At 33.1% G+C, this 22,417-nt stretch overlaps 1 protein-coding gene across 2 annotated transcripts in view; it reads left to right on the forward strand.

Annotated features, from left to right (window-relative positions):
• GABRG3 (gamma-aminobutyric acid type A receptor subunit gamma3) overlaps positions 1 to 22,417 on the forward strand; it is a 1,437,912-nt gene that overhangs the window by 1,403,630 nt on the left and 11,865 nt on the right. The window contains exons 7-8 of one of the 2 annotated variants that reach the window (XM_053707720.1): positions 16,199 to 16,351; positions 21,271 to 21,490. In XM_053707720.1, coding sequence (XP_053563695.1) covers positions 16,199 to 16,351; positions 21,271 to 21,490 — 373 coding nt within the window. The remainder of the gene's footprint in view (positions 1 to 16,198; positions 16,352 to 21,270; positions 21,491 to 22,417) is intronic. The other variant, XM_053707721.1, reaches the window with a different exon arrangement.

Consider the following 22,417-nt stretch of genomic DNA (forward strand, 5'->3'; position numbering starts at 1 on the left):
AAAGAAAAAAACTAAAGAATTAGAAAAAAAAAATTAAACCCACAGTTATGCCTATTCTAAAACTAAAGTCCCACTTGGAAAAAAAACCACCCCAAAATAAAAATCACTATACTAACACTAAAATAAACTATGGCAATAGCCCTTAAATGGGCTTTTGTAGGGCATTGCCCTATGGTGACTTAGCTCTTTTTCACCAAAAAAATAAATAAATACTACCACATTCTACAATATAAGAAACCCCTACCCCATCAAAACAAAAAACGTATCTTACAAAACTTACTCTCAAATAGGGCATTTGATTTGGAATTGCCCTTAGGAGGGCATTTGGTAGGGCAATGTCCTAAAGCTCTTTTGCTGGACAAAAACAAAACAAAACATATTCTAAAAAACCTTACCCAAAAAAAGCCTATCACTAAACCCCAAATCACTAAATCAAACTTGAATCCGGCTCCTACATGATCGCCAACTGCAGTGCTCCGCTTTTATCCCGACGGTGGTGGTCTTCTATCTTCATCCCAGCAGCAGTAGTAATCTTTACCCATCTTCTTTTCTTCTCATCTTCTGATCTTCTGTGCAATGTCCTCTTCATGTGGCCAGCTGCCACACACTGAATTTTGAATGCAAGGTACATAGGGGTACTCTTGCATTCCTATTGGCTAATTTGCAAATCCAAATTCAAATCAACCAATTAAAAAAAACTTTCATTCTTTTGGCTGATTTGAATTTTGATTCAATCAATGTGCGGCGGGTGATTACATGAAGAGGACGTCAGACTGAAGATCATAAGAAAAAAAGATGGATGAAGATAGAAAACCACCACTGCTGGTATAAAGATATAAGACCACCGACACCAGGATGAAAATAGACCACCTCCACCAGGATGAATTCAGAAGACCACCGCCACCAAGATGCCACTGGGATAGAAGAGGAGCACCTATATAGGAGCTGGATTCAAGTTTGGTGAGTATCCTTAATTGGGGTTAAGTTGTAGGCTTTTTTTTGGTAGTTTTCTTTTTTCAGAATAGTTTTTTTTTATCTAATGGTGGCCTAAGACTTTTCCAAATAAATCGATATAGAACAGTAAAATAGTGAAATGCAATAATCCACCAAACAACCTTGTTAAATCAATAAAACCTAAAAATTGATAGTATGAAACAGAAATTTAAAAGAATGTTAGCGTAGTTGCGCCTATAATGTTTGCCTAAAATAGGTTTACACAAAAGTCTAAAAATGGATAATGCAAACAATAAATTAAACTAATATAACTAGAAACAATATTAAAGTTTAAAAATCTTTATTTAATACATTCTATATGAAAATTAATAATAATTAATAGTAATGAATTGATTTATACCCTCTGTAGTACCTATATAAACTAATCAATTTAAAATGACTGGCAAGTCAGTAAAAACAACGATTATCTGCTACATAAAACTGAACAATTGATTTAAAATGAAAGTACTAAACTATAGAACATAGCAAAAAAATGTTATAAAGATCCCAATATTTATGAATGTTCAATTTATAAGGTGCACAAATTGTACTTCTTTATAAAGTGCAAAAAAATTAAAAAAATTTACTTCTTTATAAAATGCAAAAAAATGTTTTGTGTGCTTTTTAAAGTGAGGCAAGGTTTTCCATATCCTCAGGACAAATAGTGCACATAGGAAACGTCTTCTTAAATCCTTGATAACAAAATCCTTCTCAAATACCGGTAAATGCTAGTTTAATAATTCTTTCCTTAAATGATTGGGTTAAGGCAACATCCAAGTATAATAACAGCAGAGTCTTACTTTATGATAGGAGCTCCTCCGTTCTGGTCTCCTCGCAATACCTCCGTTTATGTATTTAGTTGTTCAGCGTCCCTTGGAACGCTAGCAGAAAACTGCTCTGACTTTGGGAGGGTCCTTTCAGTAATTGATCCATCTGGTGTTCAGGAAACAGCTTCCCCAGTGAAGCAGCACACTTTGATTGTATGGAACAAATGCTACGCGTTTCAGCTGTCAAAGCAGCCTTTCTCAAGCAATCTATCTTGCCTCTTCAGAAAGCACCATATATACCATATCCTCTATTCTTATTGGGTGTTAGATTCAAACAAAAACAAAGACAAATACCTTCATGTTATACCCACTTAATTAAATAGTATAAGAAAAATATCTCATATAAAATGTAAAATGTTTAACTTAAATGCCTATATTAAACATAAGATTGTATGTGAAGGTTACATAAAGAATTCATAAAAAATCCATATAAAATTAAATAATAAATAAATAAATAATAAATCAAAATCAGTTATTAGATACTAATTGGAAATAATTCCAAGTATTCAATAAATATACATACATATTGTAAAAATAATCCTATATTTCATAAAATTCATAAAACTACATAAAACTATGTTTAAATAACAGTACACTTCATTTATAATATAATACCAATATATACTAAATACAAATATATCTAAATTTAATAATCTTTATTCTACTTATTTTTATTTTAATAAAACTTACTGCTTATTTTAAGAAGGCGGTCGAATGAAAATTTATATTAAGACCTTTAGGGTGTTTTGTCTCTAGTTCATATATCCATTTATACTCTAACTTTAATAATTCATTTTGTATGTCCCCACCTCTCCAGTCTACATTTAATTTATCTACTGCTATACATTTCTTTAAATTGCAATTATTGCAGAGTAAAAAAATGTTTTGGCACTGGTAAATCTAAATTTCTCTCATCTTTAGCATTTTCACTTGACAAGAAGATGGGGAAGATTTGAAAGGCTTCTTCCCGTGTCTGGCATGTAAAGCATGCAGACACTCAGAAAAAAAGAAAAAGTTTTATTCAAATATAACTGCGAAAGAATATGAAATCAAAACTTTAATAGGATGTAATGATACAAATATAATTTATTTAATTAACTGTAAATGTGGGAAACAATACGTAGGAGAATCGACTAGACCTGTACGAGAAAGAGTTAGGGAACATATCTTGTCGATTGAAAATGCTAAAGATGAGAGAAATTTAGATTTACCAGTGCCAAAACATTTTTTTACTCTGCAATAATTGCAATTAAAAGAAATATATAGCAGTAGATAAATTAAATGCAGACTGGAGAGGTGGGGACATACAAAATGAATTATTAAAGTTAGAGTATAAATCGATATATGAACTAGAGGCAAAACACCCTAAAGGTCTTAATATAGATTTTCATTTGACCCCTTTCTAAAAATAAGCAGTAAGGTTTTTTAAAATAAAAATAAGTAGAATAAAGATTATTAAATATAGATATATTTTTATTTAGTATATATTGGTATTATATTATAAATGAAGTGTACTGGTATTGAAACATAGTTTTATGTAGTTTTATGAATTTTATGAAATATAGGATTATTTTTCAATATGTATGTATATTTATTGAATACTTGGAATTATTTCCAATTAGAATCTAATAACTGAATTTGATATAAACTTTTGCAGATATTTTATAGTTCTTATTTATAATTTAATTTTATTTATTATTTAATTTTATATGGAATTTGTATGAATTCTTTATGTAACCTTCTTCACATACAATCTTATGTTTAATATAGGCATTTAAGTTAAACATTTTACATTTTATATGAGATATTTTTCTTATACTATTTAATTAAGTGTGTATAACATGAAGGTATTTGTCTTTGTTTTTGTTTGAATCTAACACCCAATAAGAATAGAGGATATGGTATATATGGTGCTTTCTGAAGAGTCAAGATAGATCGCTTGAGAAAGGCTGCTTTGACAGCTGAAACGCATAGCGTTTGTTTGTTCCATACAATCAAAGTGTGCTGCTTCACTGGGGAAGCTGTTTCCTGAACACCAGATGGATCAATTACTGAAAGGACCCTCCCAAAGTCAGAGCAGTTTTCCGCTAGCGTTCCAAGGGATGCTGAACAACTAAATACATAAACGGAGGTACTGCAAGGAGCTCCTATCATAAAGTAAGACTCTGCTGTTATTATATAGAATGTATTAAATAAAGATTTTTAAACGTTAATATTGTTTCTAGTTATATTAGTTTAATTTATTGTTTGCATTATCCATTTTTAGACTTTTGTGTTAACCTATTTTAGGCAAACATTATAAATGGCCTAAGACTTTTCCACAGTACTGTATATGCAGTATACAACAGAAGTTAGTACACCCCTTGGCAATATCACTTAATTATCAAATTATTCAAAATTGTATCACCTCTCAATAATTGTTTTGTTTCTATGTTGACAAATAGAGTATTTCCTATTATAAACAATCAAAACAAATACTTTAGAAAGAATATATTTAAAAGTTAGATCACTGAAACAAAATTGAGTACACCTATGATTTCCAATTAGCCTAATTGCATGAGCATAGTTACCAGAACAGTCTAATTTTTTGACCAATGGGCTGTGTCTATCTGCAAGTCTGCATCATGTCTCCACATGAAAAATAATTGCCAGGGGAATTGAAAAACCTGATTGTGAGACTTCACAAAGATGGAAAAGGATACAGGAAGATTGGTGACCAACTAAAAATCAGTCAAAATGCAGTTGCAGCAGTAATCAGGAGGTATAGATCGATACACAGTGCCAAAAATCAGAGCGGAAGTGGCTGTCCTCCTAAAATGACGCCATGGACAGTGCGCTACTTGCATAATCTAGCTCTGAAAAACAGGCAACAGGCAAGTGCTTCAGATTTGCTTCAAGGCAAGTGCTTCAGATTTGGCTCAGGGATTATCGATAGAAATCAGAGTTTCTATGACAGCTCAGACAGTGCTAAGGACATTACATAATGTCAACTTCTATGGACAGCATCCAAGGAAAAAACCTTTGCTTGCTCTTTAGCACAAAACTGCAAGATTAAACTTTGCTAAACAGCATGAAAAGCCTAATGAATACTGGGAGCACGTCATTTGGTAAGATGGCCAATACCAAGATACATTTTTTGGCTCAGATGGGGTGCAGCATGTTTGGTGTGAACCTGGTCAAGATTATTACAGTGAATGCATAGTCCCAACAGTGAATCATGAAGGTGGGAGTGTGACGATATGGGGCTGCATGAATGCAAAAGGTTTTCGGGAGATTACATTTATAGATGGCACCATGAATGCCTGGGTTATACCAAAATACTGGCTAACAAGATGACTCCCAGTCTTCAGAAGTTTGACAGAGGACGAATATTCCAGCATGATAACGATCCAAAGCACACTGCCAAAATCACAAAGGAGTTTCTAAAGGAGAAACAAGTGAAAACTATGACCTGGCCAAGTATGTCACCTGACTTGAATCCAGTAGAACACCTTTGTGGTATTTTAAAGAGAATTGTAGAGCAACACAACCCCTCCACCAAAGAGCTGCTGCAAAAAAATTATCTCTGAAGAAGGGCAGAACATCTCTCCAGAAATGTGTACTACACTGGTTTTCTCCATGCCAAGGAGGATTGAGTCTGTCATCAAAAATAAAGGTGGACATGCAAAGTATTGAAAAAAATTTAAGATTTGAATCTCAGTAATGAAAGGTGCACTGACTTTTGTTGCATTGATTTCCTGCTTTGGGGCCAGAATTTTTAATATAGTAAATCTAAACAGTTTTTAATTTTACATAAGAGCAAATACCCTACTGTAAAACTTAGACGTAATGCAGTTACTGTTAGGTTATACAATTTTGAATTATTTGAAATGTAACCCTTTCAGTGCTAACAACGACTCTGAGCCGTCACAGAGTTTCCCACTCAGGTGCTAACGATGTCTCAGAGCGGTCACTAGCACTTTCACACCTTGAGGGAGATCTGGGGGCTGCCACCTGCTCCTACCCTGGCCATCGGGCCTGTATAGTGACAGGCATCGCCGGGGCTTCAGGTTATGCATGGTGACGTCACACACAACTTTATTTAAAAATAACGTTAACTATAGGAAAAGGGGGCATGCTGCTTAGAAGCCTGTATCTCAGCCTGTATTTACAATGTGGGGGAGTGGGGTTTTAGGGGTTAATAATATAGTGGCGTACTTTAGGGTGGGCTATGTGGTGGTTTAGGGGTTATTAGAGTAGGGGGCGATTTGGGTTAGCACACACGTATGGGTGTTTTCGTGCTCTATTCAAGTAAATGGGGGTGTACATTAATGCAGTTGCAATATTCTTACTTCAGATTATTGCTTGCGTTGGGTTAGCGTGCGTGCTAAAAACTGTTACTTTTAACTTTAAATATGCGGGAGCGATAAATAATGTTCAACATGTAATTTAGCCTTTAATCTGAAAAGTGCAGTTTAAAAGAGTTTGCATTTATCTGATTGAAAACTTTTACTCCTTTGATGAGTACTTTATGTGAGATTTACGGAAGCTTTTCCAAATTGACCAGCAGGAATATATACTTAAGTATTCAAATGCAGTTACTTCTTGTTTCTAATTTAATTAAACAACCTTTAGCTAACTTTTAGATGTAGAAAATATCTTGATTGTATGTAACATCGTAAAAACATTATCTCTCACTAGACCCATCAATAATTTATTCAAATTTAAGTTGAAAAAGGTATGTAAGGTACATACATTTTTAAAAAGTAATACAAATAGCAAAATAATAATATAACATACTATAAACAATAAACATTGCAGTTCACACACATTTCCAAAGGACTATGATAGGGTTAAAATGTCTGTATATCGCACTTTATCATCTTACATTTACCTTAACAACAGGTATTCTACATTTAAATAAGCCAATTGTTTTCCATAGTTTCCATGTTTATCTAAATTAGCATGGAGTCCTTAAAGAAAGAAATGTTTGTCAAGTAGTATAACTGAGTATAGCTGTGTAATTTACATTACTGAGGAGCAAGGTACTATGAAATTAATATTTTCAGTAAATTTACAAGTAACTGCTAAGTTCAACCTGTAAAAATATTTACATAAGCAAAGATAATTAAATATGTGTACCAACGTTAGGAGAGTCTGAGGAAAATGTATGTAGATTTTTGGTCCTTGCTATAAATTGCAGAATTAAAGAACATTAAAGGGACATTAAACACTTTGAGATGTAATATAGAATGATAAATTGTACATATATTTATATATATAAAAAAAATCTGCCATACACTTTCATTTTTTATTTTGTCCCCTTTTCCTGTAATTCCATTCTGAAATTGTGAGTTTTTTGTTCTTGTTATAAATGGAAATGCATAATCCACACAATCATTGGCTGCACACTCTAGTGACTTATTTATAACTGCCCCAAACTGGCAACAGAAATGAAAGTAACAACATGGCAGCCCACATTTTTTATAGACACTAAGGGGCATATTTATGATTGTGCGAGCGGACATGATTCAATATAGCAGATCATGTCTGCTGCACATCGATAAATGTCGACAACATACGCTGTCAGCATTTATCATTGCACCAGCAGTTCTTGTGAACTGCTGGTGCAATGCCACCCCCTGCAGATTAGCGACCAATCGGCTGCTAACAGGGGATGTCAATCAACCCGATCGTATTCAATCGAGTTGATTTCTGTTGATTTCTGTCTGCCGCCTCAGAGCAGGTTATGGAGCAGCGGTCTTTAGATCGCTGCTTCATAACTTCTGTTTCCGGCGAGCCTGAAGGCTTCTGGAAACACAGGGCATCAAGCTCTGTACGGATAAATATGCCCCTAACACTTTACACTTATTTTGTCAATATTTACACAACTAATGAAACTATACAAAATACATGTACATGTTATTCTCAGACTATTCTTTTCTTTGCATGCATAATTGTATCAAACATTTGTTTAATGTCCCTTCAATTATTATACATCAGTATATTCCAAACAACTTACAAATAATATTAAACATTTAGGGACAGATTACAAGTGGAGCCTTCATTTTATTTTTTGCTTGTGTGCTAACTGCACTCAAGCTAAAGACTCAGGCACTCTAACTTCAGGACTTTGGATACCGCAACTGTGCTTACTCCTTCTCCCAGTAGACTTCTATTTGGTGAGCAAAAGAAAGCCTTTTCATTTTATCGCTCGCTAACCCAACACTGTGCTAGATCAACTGCGCTAGAGCTAAAGGTGCATTAGGAATACTTTTAATTCCTATGTTCTAATTTAACATAACTTTTCCTATCTAGGGATAGGAAAATTGGATAATAAATGGAGAGGTGAAAATATCCATAGAGAATTAATTAAGGGCTAGATTGTGAGTGCAGCAGTATTTATCGATCAAGCTCACTCGCTAACTATGCTAGAAGAAAGCTTTTTGCACGCTAACTCGATGCACGCAAAAAGCAGAACTTAGAATATCGAGAGCACATTAATGCATTCCCCCATAGAAGTCAATGGAGTAAAAATAAACTGACAGCCTACAAGCGCCAAAACCCGATCGCATATTCTCAAGTGCGCTAAGCCGACATTAAAATATTAATATTTCACATTCCAATGTTCTTTACATAGCAGAATATGTTCTATTTATTCCTAAATACATATTTCTGCAAATTTCTGATGGCATTTTGGAACAATAAATATCGATATACCTATATATATACAGTATATATAAATACATAAATACATATGTATACATATATATATATATATATATATATATATATATTTACATATAAATATTTAGACATGAATATATTTATTTCTATGTTAAAGCTTTTTCCTGTCTTTTTTTTTCTTATCAGCATACAAAGAAAATTCAATGTTAGACCGGCTACTTACAGGTCATCCTTTATTCGTAGAAAGTTAAAAGTTTAAACCAACAAGGGCATAAATACAACAAGATAGATTAAAAACAAAGACTTGTGGCACACATCTCCTCACACAGGACGCGTTTCGGGAAACCCCGTACTCACAGATAGTGGAGGCGGGTGTACCTTTATAGTTATACCTTTAGTAAAAAAGAGTTACACCTGGTGCTAATCTTTAACTTAAACATTAATGGACAGTTCATTTAAAGTAACAGCTAATTAAAAGCCAAACAATCCTAAGGTGATAATACATTCCTGATATTCTTACTGCTGAATTTATATTATTATATTTGCAGATGTAGCAAATGATGAAAGTGACATAATAAAACATGTAACTTCAAGTAAGGATATACATTGCTGTAACATGACCCAATACATATATCATATTATACAATTTCTCTTATGAAGCATAGAAACATAGATATCAATATAAATAGCTGTATAGTTACCTGATACATATATATATGGTTATAGATGTGCAGGTGATATATAGTATGTTAATTAACAGTGTTTACCTGCAAAGCAACAAAGAAGTAATATGAATCATAATAATCAATATCTTAAACTGGCAAGTAATATGACAAAGTGCCATCAAATATATATAAAACAACAAATCTCTGTATATATGAATTGCTCATTGATTATTTATGTTTATATTTTTATTTTTATTAGTATGTTGCTTATGATATTATTTATAGTCTATTAAATGTGAGATGTTATTTATAGTGAATTACTCAAGATGTAATATATATTTGTTGATTTATTAATTTCTTAGGTATAGGCATGAAACCAGATAAGTGTGGCTTATATTTATACTGGAATGGAGTATGGCAAAAAATAATGTAAAAAGATTGATGAAATGTATATGTGGATACACAGGGAGAGGAATTACTGAAGAGAATATATATATGTACACTGCAATTAGCGTTCCCAATGGTTCATGATGTCATACATCGAATTCAAACCTTTAGGATACCTTGTCTCTAATTTAAATATCCAAAACGCTTCTCTACGGTATAATTATTTTTCCCTATCTCCACCTCTTATGGGACTTTTAGCCAATTCAATAGCCTGCCATCTTAGTGTATCCACTGATTGTCTATGTTTGTGAATACAATGTGTTGCTAGAGCTGAACATTCCTTTTTACAGTTTATATTACTTAAATGTTCTCAAATGTGAGACCTCACCTCAATTTGCATTCAACACAGGAGATAAGGTAAACAATATAGCACATACTGCAATTAATACATTGAGCAGTCTCAAATGTTTTACCAGTACGATATGATTCAAAATGTGTACTAACTAGAATATTTTCACAGGCTTTACATCTAGAGCTTCCACATCTGTATGTGGCTTTATGTGTTAACCAGCTACTACCCCTGTTTAATTTGGGGAGCACTGTAGCAGAAAGGATATTTCCCAATGTTGTACTTCTCCTATAAGAGAATCTATAACCATTGTCTACAATATTCTTAAGCTTGGTATCTGCTAAGAGTATTGGCATATGCTTCCTTACAATTTTGCAAATGTCAAAATATTGGTCACTATAGCTAGTGGCAAAAGTGACCTGTGATTTTCTATTGCTCTTGCTATTAGTGGGACCAATCTTATCTTTTAGAAGCTCTTCTCTGGGAATACTCTCTACTTCTTTACATACTTCAGAAATAGTTTTAGTCTTATATCCCCTCTGAAGTAAGTCACAACTTAATCTCTTGCATTCCTGCAAGTAATCATCCTTCTTGGAATTGCTCCTTTTGCAATTGCTCGAGCCGTATTTTTTAGGTGCTTACTTGTACTATGCAAGAGATTATTTTTGGCTATTGGTTTTCGGTAAGTGCGAGTTTCAATAATGTTATTTTCAACATTAGCAGACAAAGTAACATCCAAGTAGTTAATCTTAGTACTGTGGAACTCCATATTGAATTGGATACCTATTTCATTAGAGTTAAGATAATCCAAAAATAACAGCGCTTCTTCATGGGTACCATTCCATACAAAAATCAGGTCGTCAATAAATCTCTTTTTTCTTACACATGAGACCTCATATCTTTGAGCTCTTATAACTTTTTGTGCAATATTTTTTTTTTAAATAATTTGTATTAGATAATGTTATTATAAGTGTAATATGTATAGAAAAACAAGAGAAAGAAATTAGGGCATATAATGATCCCCTAAAAAAGAAGGGAAGAACAGCACACGAAATAGGTATAAATATCACTTTTAATAAACTTATAAATACATCAAACTGGCAATCGCCCATTTATGCCTTGTAGCACTGCATAAAGCAAACGTATAATAAACAAACATATACATACATATTTACTGTATATACAGGGGAAACTAGGAACAGTAAACACACGGTATGTATGACTAGTAACTGGCCTGCATCTGGTCTGATACTAAATAACCATATAATCATGCAAACATATATTGAATTAACTAGTCATTAAACCAACTTAAATCATGCATATATACGAACAGACAGGATATTGGACCACAGTATCAAACTGCACACTAGGTCAAATGTACAATACAGTTGTTGGTAAACTTGCACTTATCATTGGGGATTGTATTCTTTTATAGAGACAAATCACATTTCCCTTAGCAAGGTGACCGCAGATCAGACTGCACACTGGGTCATAGATATATTGGTTGATAATATTGCACTTATCTTAAGGCGTATGCCAGCGTTCACGTATCCTTCTATCCTCTAACACTTTCACTGGGTGTGACCTCAGTATGACAAATCGAGTGGAGGAGTGGCCCAACTGCCACATCTTTTCTCATTGGTTACAGACATCAAAGTCCGTTCCTTATTGGCCAACAAAGCTTACGCTGAAGTAACAAAGTTATCCACGCTTGATACAGTGTATCGGATCTTACCACAGATGTACCATAAACATAACTTTATACATCCAACACTCATGTATAGTGTATAATGAGTCTTACCACAGATGTACCATTCTTTTGAAATTGCTTATGCTGCTCACTCTGCTGCGGATCACCACTGCATCACATACATAAAGAATCTTGCATTTTCAGTAGTCTAGCTCCACACAGCAATGTCGTGCTAAAAGTGCAAGCATAATAGCAAGCCGTCAAAGTTTCAAGCTGGTCAGCCGTGTAACTGATGGTTCCCACTTTTAGAAACCTAGGAGATAGTCGACTTACTCCAAGGTATAGAGACACATAGGTGCCAAACACACAAAGTGCCAACGCACGTTTCAACCCCACAATGGATATGTGTCAAAGGGGCTCATCAGGGCATGTTTCGTCCTCTCTGGACCTCCTCTTTTTATAGCACCTGAGGCTATTTAATTAAGGTAATTAATTCCACACCTTCTTGCACTTTCTTAAAGGAACATATCAGCACGTACAATAGATGCATTCAAGCCACTGCCCTTTTAAATAGCTAAACAGCTAGGAGATATCTTAAAAATTTTCACATATAACACATAATTCCTAGTGTATTTTGTTATTTTCTATCTCCCTATGTTTACTAGATAACTTCACTCTATTTATATGACACTCACCCCACCGCATAAAACACTGATGTATACACCATAGATATACCAATCAAAATGTGCATAACCTTAGTTTCTTTCATAGCTTGCACATTACAGGAAAGTAGCCAACTCCAATTTGTCATTTAAACCTGCAGGGATTCTAGTCCCTAGTCTGTAAACCCATTTAGCTTCTTTTTGAAGCAATACTCTGTCGTTATCACCTCCACGACCATTTGTTATACCCTTATCAATAACCATCAATTTAAGGGACTTCACTTCTCCATTATGTATCAAATTGAAGTGTCTAGTGACATTGGTATCTCTGGAGTACAAAATATGACCAGCTTGAAACTTTGACGGCTTGCTATTATGCTTGCACTTTTAGCACGACATTGCTGTGTGGAGCTACACTATTGAAAATGCAAGATTCTTTATGAATGTGATGCGGTGGTGATCCGCAGCAGAGTGAGCAGCATAAACAATTTCAAAAGAACGGTACAACTGTTGTAAGACTCATTATACACTATACATGAGTGTTGGATGTATAAAGTTATGTTTATGGTACATCTGTGGTAAGATCCGATACACTGTATTGAGCGTGGATAACTTTGTTACTTCAGCATAAGCTTTGTTGGGCAATAAGGAATGGACTTTGATGTCTGTAACCAATGAGAAAAGATGTGGCAGTTGGGCCACTCCTCCGCTCTATTTGTCATACTAAGGTCACGCCCAGTGAGAGTGTTAGAGGATTGAAGGCTACGTGAACGCTGGCATACGCCTTACGATAAGTGCAATATTATCAACCAATATATCTACAACCCAGTGTACAGTCTGATCTGTGGTCACCTTGCTAAAGGAAATGTGATTGGTCTCTATAAAAGAAAACAATCCCCAATGATAAGTGCAAGTTTACCAATACTGTATTGTACGTTTGACCTAGTGTGCAGTTTGATCTGCGGTCAATTCTGGGAACGAGACTGTCTATAAAAAACACTCTATGGGACCTAGTGTGCAGTCTATACTGCAGTCCAATTCCCTGTCTGTTCGTATATATATAAGCAAGTTTTAAGCTGGTTTAATGACTAGTTAATTCAATATATGTTTGCTTGATTATATGGTTATTTAGTATCAGACCAGATGCAGGCCAGTTACTAGTCATACATACCGTGTGTTACTGTTCCTAGTTTCCCCTGTATATATATATATATATATATATATATATATATGTATGTATATGTTTGTTTATTATACGTATGCTTTATGCAGTGCTACAAAGCATAAATGGGCGAATGCCAGTTTGATATATTTATAATTTTATTAAAACTGATATTTATACCTATTTCGTGTGCTTTTCGTCCCTTCTTTTTTAGGGGATCATTATATGCCCTAATTTCTCTCTCTTGTTTTTTTTATACATATTTCACAATATAAGGGAAGCACCGATTGGCAACCAATAGCGGTATTAACTACTCTCTCTATTTTTTATATGAATTATTAAAAGTGTAACTGTACGTTTAAAAGTATTTTAATGTGTTTTCTGACATTTTTTTGTTTCGCAAAACTGTTAACCAGAGCAATGAGGTTGTGCTATCCCAACGCGTGTTATATTCAATTGCGCTAAAGCAATCATGTTTTCTTTCAACTTTTTATACAAGCTCTACATACAATGCTCACAAACAGCTGCGATAAATCCGATATTGCTTGCTTGTAACTGTTAGTGCCACTCATAATCTGGCCCTAAGTTAGAGAGAAAATGGATATTTGAGTTATTCCAATTGGGCTAAATTTTTAATTATATCTAAAATGTTTTATGTAAAAATAATGTATTTATCATTAACACAGTTGAAATTTACTTATACTCATTTTAGTTTATATCTTTAGTGCATTCAATTTCATTATATTATCAAATGTTTTCTCTGTATAGTTATAATTAAGAATCAAAATGTAAATATGCTATATGAATAAATTACACTACTGTTTCAGATACATTTTCCTTTTATAGTAAATGTTTCTCAATCATTCAATTTTATTGAAGGGTCTAGATTTCTTATAATGTAACATTGACTGAGGGAATCATCTAAATAAGTATCTGCAAATGTCTAAAATGTCAAGAAAATAGACAAGATGTGGACAGCTACAATGTAAAACAGCCTCTATGTATTTGCAAATGACTTCAGATAAAACAGTGGAAAGAGGGAATCACACATTCCTCCAATTGGATTTAAGACAAGACTATAAAAGGAGACCAGCAAACCACAAAACAAAAACACAGTTGTCTGCTTGAAAAAGACCCATTTGGTGGGTTAAAATGTGTTGTAGGCTGACTTAATCAGGTTCCTGGACAGACACCATATTACCCTGGTGGTAATCAGGTCCTGCCCCATACTGGAACTGTAGGGGTCCACAGTTTAGGAGCTAGGTGGCTTTGTTGACAGACATCACCACATCAGTTGGAGGAATAAGGACAAAGAATGCACACCTAAAGTAAGAGGCCAAGAAACAGAAACAGCAAAAAATCCAGGTAGATCTGTGAACATTTACAGTGATCACGGCACAATTCCTATTTATGGGTTTCGATAACATATGCTCAAGTACACAAACGGATCCTTGTTAATGCTCAAAGAGAGAAAGTGTGTTCTCTAAGTGTGACTGACAAGTGGTCTAAAATACGGGTACTTAATTTCACTGAAGCCAACATTCTACTGATTAATCATTTTGATTTTAAGGACATATGAACTTTATGAACTTTTGATGAACTATTGCTTATGTTTCAGTTAGGAATTTATTGATGAGGATTCTCCAATGTTTTATTTGATTAATTGTTTTTTCTCACTTGAGTTGATTAATTCTAATGAAGTAGTTATTTAGTATTTATCCTCCGGAGTAATTTTAGGACATTTCTCAGATATATGTATTTATTATTTTATTTTTTTAATACCAAAAATTGGATCAAAAGGTAAACTTATTATCATTATCCCCTTTGAGCCATTTTGAGTGCACAAGGGTGTGACACTTCAATTTGAAACTCACTTAGTGGGACCAAAAAGTTTTTAAGTGCATAGTGTGTAAAAAATATATATTGCATCTTTCAATATAGAGTTCCAAATTGCCTCTGTAAGCAACATCAAAACAAGAACTGTGCATCAGGAGCTTCATAAAAATGGTTTTCCATGACCGAGTAGATGTGTACAAACTTCACATTGAGTGTTGGCTGGATTGGTGTAAAGCACCCTGCCACTGGATTCTAGAGCAGTAAAAACATGTTCTGTAGAATGATGAACCACACATCACTATCTAGCGGTCTGATAAAAGAATCCGGGTGTGGCAAATGCCAGGAGAACGCTACCTACCAGAATGCATAGTGCCTACTGTAAACGGTGGAGGAGGGCTAATAATTTAGTGCTGTTTTTAACAGTTGGGCAAGGCCCCTTAGTTCTACTGATGGTTTATCTTAATGCTACAGGATACAAAGACATATTAGACAGCAGGTTACTTCCAACATTGTGGCAACAGTTTGGGGCAGGCCTTTTCCTGTTGCAGCATGACTGTGCCTCTGTCCACAAAGTGAGGTCCATGAAGAAATGTGATGAGTTTTGTGTGGAAGAACTCAAGTTAGAATGCTGATTGCAAACCAAACCTTTTTGTTCAACATTAATGCCCAACCTCACAAATGCTCTTTTGGCTGAATTGGCAAAAATTCTAATAGACACACTCCAAAATGTTGTGGAAAGCCTCTCCAGTTGAGTTATGGCTGTTAGCCACAAAGGAGGGATAATGTCTATATTTAATGCCTATGGTTTTGGAATGGGATATCCAACAAGCTCGTATAGGTGTGATAATCAAGTATCCACATACTTTTGGCCATATATACAGTATGTGTGTGTATATTATATTTACATTTATTAATGGAAAATAATTTTAAACTTGTTTTTCTTTTTTCTTTTTATTAATAGGTGACTATATTGTCATGACCGTATACTTTGATTTAAGCAGAAGAATGGGATACTTTACAATTCAGACATACATTCCTTGCATTTTAACAGTTGTTTTATCATGGGTATCATTTTGGATAAAAAAAGATTCTGCACCAGCAAGAACAGCTTTAGGTGAGCAACCAGCTTATGTAATCAGTAACAACTTTGACAATGGTTATAATAGCATCACTTTATATCCTTATTTATCGCATTTGAAAATGAAAGAATTGTGTTTAGTTTAAAATATTATATATTTTTTTAAATATAATCTTTAGAATAAAAGGGAATTCCCTGTATTTTATAATACTTGAATTAAATTAAGAATATGAAAAAACAGCACATTTTCAAGTGTAAAAAAATGTAGCTCCATCAATAAAGTTTTAATATCTAAAGATGGCTATTCATAAACAGCATATTTAAGTTGTTTGATATTTTTTTCTATCAATCACAAAGCATAGCTTAGTCACATTAAGGGCCAGATAACAAGTGGAGCCCAATTGATATTACAGGGTGCACTATCTTGTACACGGTCTTATCTATGAATAACAAATACTTTCATTGGTATTACAAGTGGATGGTTTAAATTTTAACAGAGCATCTTAACATGCTCCCTATACTTTTAATGGATAGTGCAGGAAGCACTAATAACACGCTCATTGCTCTCGCATTATAAGTGGTAAAATAAGTATTGCACTAGAGCTCAATTCAAAATACTGCTGCAAAACACACAGTAGAAGCTCAGGGTACTTTTAGTCCTGAGAGGAAACCGCTGCTGATCCAATCATCAGCATTAGTTACACAGTTGAGTCGTTAAACTAGCTGATTGGCTCATTGCCCCCCCCCCCCTTTTGTGGGGGTTAATCACACAGTAGTGCAGGGTTAGTAGAAAAACATGAAACTTTCTGTAAAAATAATATTTCCCCTTAATAAAATAAAGCAATACATAGCAACCATTAAAGAGACAATCTACTTGACAATGTATATTATTTATAACAATAGCTAATCCCTTTAGCTAAAATGCACTGATATAAGACGTGGTTTTCAACGATTTAGAAATCAGTTTGAGCCTACCTAGGTTTAGCTTTCAAAAAAGAATACCAAGAAAATAGTAAATTTGATGATAAAAGTAAATTTGAAACTTGTTTAAAATTGCATGCCCTATCTGAATCATGAAAGTTTAATTCTGACTAGACTGTTCCTATAAGTACAAGACCACAAGAATAATATAAAGCAAATGGGCAGATCTTATGGTTAATGGTTTGAATATAGGTACAAAATACATTTTTTTTCCTTATCTCCAAAGACAAATTTATTTTGCAGCAGACAAAATGTAAATAGAGCCCCAGTCCTTGTATAATATTTGTAGAAAAGCAAAAAAGATCTTTACTTACAGCTGTTACTAACTATAAGTAAGGAACTTACTCTTCATGCCTTTTTGATAACTGTATACTTTTAAAAAGATGTATTTGGACAATTATTTGCATGCATCATAGATATATGTAGAAGGTCAAAAAAACTTTTTAGACAGAACTTTTCAATATATAGTGCTTCCAATAATGATATATTTTATTTTACTCTTTTACATTCATCTTTAAGAATAGGTCACAGAAATAGTCCTACTTTGCACAGCTAATGTTTTAAACCCAGTATAGGATAGGAAAAAAATATGACAATGACAGTTTAGGGTGTTAGGGTTTGTCACCTTGAAGGATAATATCTGGCTAATGGTTTCAGTCAGAAAGACTTAAAAGTCTTCTACTATAAAGAGAGGCAACACATGTATTATTTTCTGTTTTTTAGATATTTTAATACAATTTCACTCTGTGCAGGTACATTTAAATTACACCATTATTTTGGATGTATTATATTTAATAGATAGTATTCACATTATACAGCTCTCACAATTGAACAAGCATCAAAGAGTTTCTATAACAAATGAAAATAAACAGAAAAAAAGAAGCATAACAATTAAACAGCATGTAACGTCTAGACATGGGAAAGAAAGAAAAGTGAGGTTATGCATACCATAATTATATAATAACAATCATTTTCATTTTCTAGCTGTAAAAATGTATTGAAATTAGAACTTTTATTCAAGCACCATAATGGTTAATAAGTGTCTTGGATAGATCTGTGTTTTGTTTCTACTTTTTGTGATAGGATCAGAACTTCCCAATAAGCCTTTTAAATAATTCTTGCAACGCCATTTTTTTTTTTTTTAACCTGATCCTGATATTGACAAAACACAAGTAATTGTGGTTCCCATAGCTTTCAATGTGACACAGAAAAAGCTTCACATGTTGTCAAATTTGCTTGTAATTTATCACTATATCTGTGCAAACCCCTTTTTTCATTGCACCTGTCTTTACATTAGCAAACTAACTGTGGGTAAAATGTAAATCATCTGCTCCCTTGAGTTAACATTGGTAAGTACCGGTATATTACTTGTCTACTTGTATTGTGTTAGTAAATTACTTATGTATAGTGAGCCATCCAACCTCAATCCTGAATGGTTAATTTCTTAACCAATCAGATTATTTTATATTTACTGGCAGTGGACAATAATCCTGGTACTTGTTTGATGTTATATTTGGTAATACAAACTTCAAATTTTTGCTGTTCATTCCAATCAGCCAGCATGATCTGTTATTATTTTATGAAACTCTGACAGTGTGCTTTTACTAACTAATAACACTTTGATTGTGATGTGCAGAAATGCTACCACAATGAAAAATTGTGATTACGTAGATTTCCTCTTCCAACACCTTTCTGTGACAGAATTAGGATAAGTATAAAATCAGAACTGACAAATGTTTACCCTACATAATGTAGATAGACACATATACATACAGCATTAACAATACTTAAAACATTCTTTGAATTTCATATGAACTTTTTTTTTAGGGGGGGTAATATGTACATTAACAAATATTTTATAAAATATATACAATGATATAATATATAAAAGAAACATATTTATGTTTTTCTTGTAGTTTTAAAGGATCACTCAATGCAGTAGAATTGCATAATTAACAAGTGTAGAATAAAAAGGCAATGATTTAACACCTACTCTGAATTTCAAATGAGCAGTAGATTTTTTTCTGACAAATTTATCATGTGACAGACATCACCAGCCAATCAAAGACTAGTATAGGTATACCCTGTGAGCTTGTGCACATGCTCAGTAGGATCTTGTTCCCCAGAAAGTGTGAATATAAAAAGACTGTGCAAAATTTGATTATGGAAGTAAATTGTAAAGTGTCTTAAAACCGCATGCTCTTTCTGAATCATAAAAGTTTATTTTGACTTGAGTTTCTCTTTAAGGGGACTGATTTATTAAAAACATGTGAAACAACTAAGAAATCTTTGTTGGTGAATGTTATTGTTACCATGTTGTTACCATGTTCTTTCATTAACTTTGCTCTGTCAAAGCATTTGGATGTTCCAATATCCTTTAAGGGATTGTTTCCCATGATCACATGAAGTAAATATAGAATAGCTTTGTATGCTTTAAGAATAAGACAGATATTAAAATATATATAACAATATGTAAGAAGCCCCTCTGGCAGTTATGGTTTAATATATTTTTTGCCTTCACTTACACTGATGATTACAGTGTAAAGACAACGCTATAAAATCTATTTTGCAACTATTTGAATTTCATCTGGTAGACAGGAGCACAACCAACAATATCACAGAATTGACCACCATCTTTCAAAATATATATAGAAAAAAAAAACATTACAAAATAGAGCTCATTTATAAACTAATTAATACTGTATCAATCTCTTGGAAAAATAGAAAAGTAATATTTAACCTTAAAGGGACACTCAGGTTAAATTAAATGTTCATGATTCAGATATAGCATGTAATTTTAAACAACTTTCCAATTTACTTCCATTAAAAAAAAATGTGCACAGTCTTTTATATTTACAATTTTTGAGTCACCAGATCCTACTGAGCATGTGCAAGAATTCATATGCATTTGTGATTGGCTGATTTCTATCACATGGTACAAGGGGAGTGGAAATATACATAACTTTGAAATTTGTTGTAAAATAATATACTACTCATTTGAAGTTCATACTAAGTGCTATTGCATTGTCTTGTTATCTTGCATTTGTCGATTATGCAAATCTAATGTGTTGACTGGTTCTAAGCAAGTGTGACGAAATGTGCACCAGGAGTCTTTCCTGGTCCTATATATTGCGTGTGATGGAGTTGATTAGTGTGTAGTTTTGGTTTGCAGTATTTGATTTACTCTGGTTTTCAGTCTTCATTACACAAGTCCTCTACTTTTTTATATAACTATCATGAGTGTGAAGTATTTTTTTCAGTCAGTGGTTCTGTGAAAGTGAGTAACTCATAGCTGTTCAACTGAAGCTGTCCTAATTTGGATATTTGTTTGAGATGTAATATGTGTCTATGGGATTTTTACACTGTATGTTTATGTGGACTAGGAACATTTATGTGGACCAGGAATATGTATATTTTAATTGTATTTTAATGGGTCCTGTATTTTAATAGTAAATAAAGGTTAGGTTTTACTTTCCTATTTTTCTCCACTACAAGAGATTTATACAATATAATTAGTTTATAAGTGAGTGTTATGTATAAAATGTATTTTTCCTACATATATTTGTTACTTTTTACACCCCCTCCCCCAATTAACACTAATTGGTTCTCTTTCTCCTTTTTATATAATGTTTAATCTTTTAAAACATATCAGATTTTTTTTTTAAAAAAGTTAGGAGTATATTGATATTGTATATTGATTTCATGCAAAATAGTGTGAAATAAGGCAGGATATCTAGATTACCGGCCTTTAAGTAAATGTCTTATGAAATGGTCTGTTGTAACAGTAATATTAGCAACTATTATTAGAAGCCAGTACTAATAGAAACTATTATTATTTGTTAGTATTGTCTTACAAAATATTTTGACATTCTTTCTCTCTGATTTTTATTACATTAAATTCTATTTAGTGCTCACATTTTTTCATGCTGTTTATTTAGAATTTCACAAATTGACTCTCTAACAATTTCCTTTAGGCATCACCACTGTATTAACAATGACAACATTAAGTACGATTGCAAGAAAATCACTACCGCGGGTTTCATATGTCACAGCCATGGACCTCTTTGTTACTGTGTGTTTCCTATTTGTGTTTGCTGCTTTAATGGAATATGCGGCACTTAATTACTATTCAAGTTGCAAAACACCTAGATGTACAAAGAAGAAAAAATCGGTAAGTTATCAAAATAGATCTGTGTTCTGTAAGTAACCATTCTAAACAAAAGAAAAAGGTTTACAAAACATTGTTTCAGAACTCTTAAAATATAATCTTGAACACTGATTATTGTACTTTATTTAATATTTCCAAGTAAATATAAAAGAAGTAGATTTAAATGGGATAGGCCATACTGTATCATGTCCGAGTGACCCATGTGACCTACAAATTTAATTCTAGTCATACAATGCTAATGCATGAGTTTACTACCACAATATATTCATTTGATATCAATTCATTTATCAAAATGCACAGCATTTCTCAAACAATACATAATTACCAATTATAAAGCTGAAACAAAATTGGTTTTTAATCCATACTTAAAAATACTGTATATATATATATTGCAATATTTGACTCAAAGGTACATGAAACCAAACAATGTTCTTTCATGATTCAGACAGAACATGTGATTTTAAACAATTTTCCAATGCATTTCTATTATAAAATGTGCTTCATTCTCTTGTTATCCTTTGTTGAAAGGGCAGCAATGTACTACTGGGAGCTAACTGAACCCATCGGTTGAACAAATGAAAGAGGCATATATGTGTGGCAACTAATCAAAAGCTAGCTCCCGGTATTGCATTGCTGCTCCTGAGCCTACCTAGGTATGCTTTTCAACTAAGGATACCAAAATAATTAAGTAAATTTAACAATAGAAGTAAATTCAAAAGTTGTTTAGAATCACATGTTCTGTCTGAATAATGAAATAAAAAAATTGGGTTTCATATCCCTTTAAGAAATGTTTTTAATAACTGAATCCTCCAGTTTGTGCAGCATTTTATATTTCACATAGATCATAAAGGTTCAGGTTTGGTGATTGTGGAGTTAATGCCTAGGACATTAGCACTTGTTCTTCTTTGGACTTCATAATCACCTGGTGCAACTTCAGGATATGTTTACAATCA

Source organism: Bombina bombina, chromosome 3 (genome assembly GCF_027579735.1).
Source record: "Bombina bombina isolate aBomBom1 chromosome 3, aBomBom1.pri, whole genome shotgun sequence".
In the NCBI taxonomy this organism is placed as follows: Eukaryota; Metazoa; Chordata; class Amphibia; order Anura; family Bombinatoridae; genus Bombina; species Bombina bombina.